Source organism: Podarcis bocagei (assembly GCF_964188305.1).
Source record: "Podarcis bocagei genome assembly, chromosome: 13".
Lineage (NCBI taxonomy): Eukaryota > Metazoa > Chordata > Lepidosauria > Squamata > Lacertidae > Podarcis > Podarcis bocagei.
This window is the reverse complement of record NC_138138.1, coordinates 22665989-22672737: the sequence shown is the minus strand read 5'-3', so window position 1 is coordinate 22672737 and position 6749 is coordinate 22665989. Positions and strand designations below refer to the sequence as shown.

General features: G+C 47.6%; 1 protein-coding gene across 1 annotated transcript in view; it reads right to left on the bottom strand.

The window, feature by feature from the left end:
* Window positions 1-1780: 1780 nt before the first annotated feature.
* The window catches only part of LOC308571236 (homeobox protein Hox-B8), a 49823-nt gene continuing 44854 nt past the window's right edge, over window positions 1781-6749 (bottom strand). Inside the window, exons 2-4 of the mRNA XM_081166803.1 lie at window positions 4293-5315; window positions 2948-3350; window positions 1781-1828 (exon numbers count right to left, since the gene is read on the bottom strand). Of these exons, the coding sequence (XP_081022929.1) occupies window positions 3043-3350; window positions 4293-4719 (735 nt within the window). The 5' untranslated portion in view covers window positions 4720-5315 and the 3' untranslated portion in view covers window positions 1781-1828; window positions 2948-3042. The remainder of the gene's footprint in view (window positions 1829-2947; window positions 3351-4292; window positions 5316-6749) is intronic.

Sequence of the window (6749 nt, the reverse complement as noted above, 5' to 3'; positions counted from 1 at the left end):
GTTATATCAGTTGCTCAAGTAAGACTAGCAGGAAAAGCGGGCGCAGTGGTTGTGGACGGGGAGGGGGGCGGTAGGGCAAGAGAGAACAGAAAAGAGGAATATATGAAGAGACCTGCAAGGTGGGCGGGGGAGGGGGGAAGAGATGGGAAGAGGAAAAGGAGGCAGAAGAATACAGTGGAAAAAGGAGGGAGGGGGTGGGGAGGACACATTCTGTCGGTAAAAACAGCTAGCGGGAAGTTCTCCCGGGCAAGCTTCAACGCAATGAATGGGAGTCTGCGTGGGTTGCCTTCATTCCAATGAGGCTAGCATAGGAGACCCCTCTTGCGAGATAGTATACCTTCTTTCTTTCTTCCTTCTATAAAGAAGCAGGTAAAAGTAGGAGACCGTCCTTTTTGATCACGAGTAGACTACTTTCCTCCTCCCCTTCCCCAGTCCTTCCCTGCCCCTCTCTCCCCCCCACACAAACACACTCTCCCACACATACTTTCACTCACTCTCTCTCATACAGACACACACTCTCTCTCTGTTTGTCTCTCACGCGCGCACGCACGCGCGCACATACACGATAAAAAGGCAGACTAGGTATATAGCCCTCCCTATCCCACGACCTCGGGGCGGGTTTCTCTAGATATACTATACAGTTCCATTGACTCTCTCTCTCTCTCTCTCTCTCTCTCTCTCTCTCTCTCACACACACACACACACACACACACACACACACACACACACAGACAAAAGGACTCACCATCTGACTGACGCCAACAAATCGGCCCCCCACCGCAGTGATACTTAATATTTCTCTTTTGACCGCCCCCCCCCAAGCTTGCCTATTTCCCCTTCTAAACGCCGTTCAGTTATGCATGTAATTTATTCCACTGCCACAGGCGTTGGGTCTCGGAGCTGGCTTTGCTTTTTCTGGTGGCGGAGGAAGAGGAGGAGGGGGGGGAAGAAGGGGAGGGAGGAGGAAAGATTACAACAGATCTCTATTTAAGCGTGTCAGCTCTTCTGCTGGACTCAATTACAGTGAGAAGGAAAATGTGACCAGCTGGTTACTCTGCTTTCTGCTGGGGAAGCAAGGAAGGCTTCCAAAAGAAAGGGGGAGGGAGAGGGAGAGGGGGAGGGGGAGGGAGAAATGGAAAGGCACACTTTCCAGTGAAACTTATCAAAGCCTTCTATGACAAATAAGAATAAAGATGGCCTTGCAGTTAAGAGATTGGCAGAGGTCCTTCTTTTCAAGGTTAAGTTGCAAAAAAGAGGGGGGGGGTCGAATAGGAAGGTTGTATACATCATGCTTACGCTCATCATGGGAGGGGGCCGAGGGCAGCCAAACTGACAACGTGCCACAGACTCCGAGAGACCTAGAGAGGGGGAGAATCGCCACCATAGGAACAAGGGAGTTGGAATCCAGCGGTGACAGAATACAATCACACACACACACACAAACAAACACAAACACACACTTAGAAGTTTCCTGGCACAGAGAGCCTCCATCAAACCTCCCCATCATCACAGGGCATGAAATACATGCTTGCAGTACTTTTCAAAAGGACAACCAAGTCTCCCCCTTCGCTTTTCCCCTTGCTCCGCTTCAGGTGCAATGTTCTTCAGAAGCCACGAGTTCTTTCGGTGTCTCTCCAAAGGCTTTCTTGGGTGACAGTAGGAATGGCTGGGTCGGTTTTGGGGGGTTTTACTGGGTTTTTTTTTTTTTTACTTTCTCTCCAAGTCGTCCCAGAGGAAATTTTAAGGCAGGGTGAAGAAAAGAACAATGTCATGGGGGAAATTGTGGCTTGTAAACTTTATTGTAACTCCTTTCTTCCGCCGCTTCCAGCTTCGACAATAGAACAAAGTGAAGAGAGAACAACAAAATATAGCATTAGTTTCCCCGCCCTCCCCATAAAGTAATTCACGGATACAGTATACATTCTCTTTTTTTTCACAGTAAACCTAAGGGGGAAGAAAGAAACCCAAAAAAACCCAGGGAGAGGGGAAATACTTTTTTTTTTTACAACTTCTTCCACTGTGTGCATGCTAACTAAAAGGAAAAGGGGAGGGGGGACCTCTCTATTTAATTTTTATTTACTTTTTTCTCCTTTTTTTAAAGATACACTTAAAAAGACAAACGCAGAAACAAAGCCAAAAACGGGACCCCAAAATAGGAAGGGAGGAAATGAACCACAGGAAAAAAAGAGACGACTACAGCATAAATAGGCAGTTTCATGTTGTCGGGTGTGTGTTTTCAGAGCTACCTCCTGAAGAGTTTAACCACAACAAGAGAGGAGAGAGAGAGAGAGAGGGAGGGAGGAGGGAGGGAGGAGGGAGGGAGGGAGAAGAGATGAGAGATGTTGATTTAAAAGTGCACTATGTATCATTTTCACATAATTTCTCTATATATTTATATTTATACATATATAATATGAGTGGGCAGGACGGAGCGAAAGAGAGGGGAAAGTTTAAAAAAAACAAAACAGAAAGGCAGAGAAGAAAGTAAGTCTTCCCAAAGTGCAGTATATCATTTGTACATCGTTTCCACAGCACTGAGAAGTGTGTGTCTCCTAATGAGGGAGCGAAGGAAGGATGGGGAGGCGGGCAGAGAGAGAGAGGGAGGGAGAGAGAGAGAGACTGGGGTGAAGGGAAAGAAATCCTTTTCACAGTCATGGTTAACAGAAGCTATTGCATTACACTATTACTAATTCTTAACTGGCAAGAAAACGCAAAAAAGAGCAACAAGGCTAAAAAGACTCCAAGAATCTGTCTTCTTTTTCTTTTTTCTTTTTTTAAATATAGATATAGTTCATTGTGGGTATCAAAGGACAACCAGGAGAAGAGGACGCTCACAGCTATATTGTTTTACAGCAATAAAAGGGGAGTTTCCCCCCCCTCCTCCCCTAAGCAGTGTTGAGATTCCCCCCACCCCAGCCCACCCCAGCCCACCCCGACCACCTCTCACATTAACTGGCATTAATGGAAGGACGAAAGGTTGGGGCTTTTTCTTTATTTCTTTCTCCTTTTTTCCTGGGGCTTGCCTGTCCACTCTTCCAGCTCCTACTTCTTGTCCCCCGTCTGTGCTTCTCCGGCCTCCTCCGCGTCCTGCGCCCGTTCCATTTTCTGTTTCTCCAGCTCCTCCTGTTCGCATTTGCTGCTGGGGAACTTATCCTTGTTGTTCTCCTTTTTCCACTTCATCCTCCTGTTCTGAAACCAGATCTTCACCTGCCTCTCGGTTAGTCCCAGAGCGTGCGACACCTCGATCCTCCGCTTGCGGGTCAGGTAAGGATTAAAAAGGAATTCCTTCTCCAGCTCCAGGGTCTGGTAGCGGCTGTACGTCTGCCTGCCTCTCCTCCGTCCGGCGGCTGCTGGGGTGTTGCGAGAGGGAGTTGGGAGGGGGAGAGAGACACAGAGAGAGAAGGAGAGAGGGAGAGGAAAAAGGGAGGTTGAGAGAAGACACATAAAACTGCTTTGGGGGCAGAGAGCGCAGGAGAGAGGAGGGATGCATACACACACTCACACACACAAAGGCAGGGAGGAACTGCCCTTCTCTAACGTTGCAAGGGGGAGGGTGATTATCCGGGGAAGGGTGGAGGGAGACATCGAAGACCACAAATGCGCTCTAGCCGGGCCCCCCCCTGCAATACTAGCCTGCTTTCTTGAAAGGAAATATTGCTCCCAACACTCCCCCCTCTCTCCCCCTAACCGGGTCATTTTCTGGCGAACACCCCCACCCACCCGCGCGCCCCCGAGCAGCATCTTAGTTTACTTGCAAGAACCCTCTTTTGCCAGTTCCTTTATACAGAGGGGGTTGTGTGTGTGTGTGTGTGTGTGTGTGTGTGGAAATGCCACCGCCGTCTCCTACTCCCCACCAGCTCTCCAGAGGGTTAAAAGATAACAACTAAGGGCCCGGGAGGGAGGGAGGAAAGGAAGGAGGGAGGAGGTGAAGGAGAGACACAAAAAGGGTGTCTCGGAGGTTGTAAAAGTACCATAAACTTTAGGGAAGGCTTCTCACACACTGAAATAAAGAGGGGGGGGGAGAGAAGTCCAGTTCTCCCCATTCAGGAGAAAAGGGCTCCCCTTTCAGGGTAATTAAGCGATAAAGCAATTGAGAGGTGCAAAAGTTTACGCTCATAAAACAGTAAAAAGTAACCGAGGGCTGGGGGCGAGGGGAGGGGAGTTGGAGAGGGAGGAAGATCGTGGAAGAAGAGGTGGGCAAAAAAGGAGGGCTAACTAGTTTTATGGGTTCAGAAAATGCCTCGGCCGTGGCTGGGCGGCGGCGGCGGGCCCTTTCTAGGATGCCTCCTCACCTTGCGGTCTCATCCACGGGAAGAGCTGCGTGGGAGACGGGCTCTGCTCCGAGTTGTCCGCCTCTTCTCCCAGGCCGGCGGAGGCGAGCTTGCAGTCGGGATACTGCACCAGGTCGGACTCCTGGGCGCTGAAGATGCTTTGTCTCTGCAACGGGTCATAGCCGTAGAAGTTGCTGGGGTCCCCGTGGCACGCTACGGCGCAGGGATTCTGTTGGTAAGGGGAGCTGGAGAGAGACGATGCTCCGTGGTAGAACTCCTGGATCTGGGTGGGGTGCTGGAAGGTGCCCCCGGTGCTCGGCCCGTACACCACCGTCGGTCTCCCTCCGAGCTCCTGGGCGAAGCCACAGTCGTAGAAGTTGGGGCGCAAGGAGTCCCCGGTTTTGTACTTGGAGAAGAGGGAGTTGACGAAATAGGAGCTCATTGTCATATAAATAGCTTGTTTTAAATAGGTAAAGAGGCAGGTAACAAGGTGAGGGTCTATCAAAAAGCCACAGGATATTTAGCCACGGAATCAGATGGAAGCGATGAGATGCTAACCCACGAGTCTTTGTGGTTTCCAGGGATACATACAGATATACATAGATTAAAAGAAAGGAGGAAGGGGGGAAAAATCCCGAGGATTGAATCAAAACTCTTTGCCACAGTACATGGTATCGGATTCCCCTTTTTTATTGTTGTTGCTGTTGTTGTTGTTGTTGCTGTTGTTGTGATTGTTATTATTATTATTATTATTCCTTTCTCTCTTTCTCTCTCTCGCTCTGTCTTTCTCTCTCGCTCTTCTCCTTTTTCTTCTTTCCCCCCTCCTTCTTCTTCAGCCCCCCCTAAAAAAAAAATCGGCACTTAAAAAGAGTTCTCGCTTTACATTTCCAAGGAGAGGTGCCAGTTCATAAACAGTTTTCCGTGATTTACTTCGGAGCAAATGAGTTTGTTCATATTTCCCAGTGTCTTTTCTGGATCATTTGCATCTATTACGGAACCGTCATCCTATTGGTTTCCACGTACTCCACACGGACTCTGAACAGCCTGCGAGCAGAAAGGAGAGTGAGACAGAGGAGGAAAGAGAGAGAGAGAGAGAGAGAGAGAGAGAGCGAGGGGGAGAGAGAGAGAGAGAGAGGGCGCGCGCAAGAGAGAGCGAGAGAGCGAGGGGGGTGGGGTGGGGTAAATATAGAGATTAAATATGCTAAACTATCTACGTTAATGAGATATCTCTCGCCTCACGACAAATCATCTACCTAAGCCCACCCAAAAGATTGATATTTGGGGAGGGTTGGAAAATTAAAGAGAGGCTTCGCTCCCATCGTTAATTTCCATTTTTTAATTTTTTTTTTTATTTTATTTTAACGAGGCAGTTTTAGCCTTTGGAAAATGTCAGGGTTGCTTTGGAAAACTGTAAAAAGAGGCCGGATTTAATTGCTACCCGTTTTTTTCTAAAAGCCTCCTATAAATGTAATTGGTATTTTAATACCAAGTTATCAAATCGTACGGCGTCCTGTAGCCTCAACATATTTTAAAACAAACGAGGTAGTCAGATTTAACATTTTAATGATCAATTTCCTTATTATTGATAAAGGTTTAACTATCAGCACGAAAAGAAAGAAATGGCCCATTTGTTTAAAAAAAAAACTCCCCCCAGAAAAAGAGGGGGCCGTAAACTGTTTAACAAACTATAAAGCGCAATAAAATAAAATAAAAAACAAAAACAAAACAACAACTAAATAAATAAATAAAAACGCGCACACCCGGAGATGTTCTTGCTGGTTATATCGCACTACATAAAAAGCTGTTAAAGGGTTTTTACGAGTTCTTTCCCCTACTGCTATAAAAACCCAGGCTTCGATTGGCGCCTAAACTCCATTATCGCAAGATGTTGGGGTGTCAATACTGAATTAAAATGATTATAGTTTTTCATATATAACATTGACTTTTCGGCTCTCTCTACTATTCCCCCCCCCCGCCTCTACCCTCCTCCCTCCTCCTCCTCCTCCCTCCCTCCCTCCCTTTCCTTCCACATAGGAGAAGATGCGATGTTGCGTCTCTTATCACCTCCAAAACGCCACATTTATGGGCATTCATAATAGCCCATTCTCAGCACCGTCACCCCACCTCCCACCCCCAGAAAACTTAGAACACCAGGTGCTTTTAACACTGGGTGTGCGTTGAGAGGTGTGTGGGGTGAGGTTGGAAAGGGGGTGGAATATGGGGGGGGGAGTGTATTTCTGTTTTATACTGACGTTTGTTAAAGTTGCTTTCAGCTTTTAACATGCTAACTCGACAATTTCTCTCGATATAAGCACACAGCGGGTAAATTCTAGGAACCCTTTAACGTAGTCAGCAACTATTATGAAGACGTTTCCTCAGATCATAAGACATCGGAGCTTCCTCTTGGACCCCCACCTCTGATAAACCTCTGTCCTAACCATCACCGCCTCTCCAAATAGAAGCATCCCCATAAGCTTT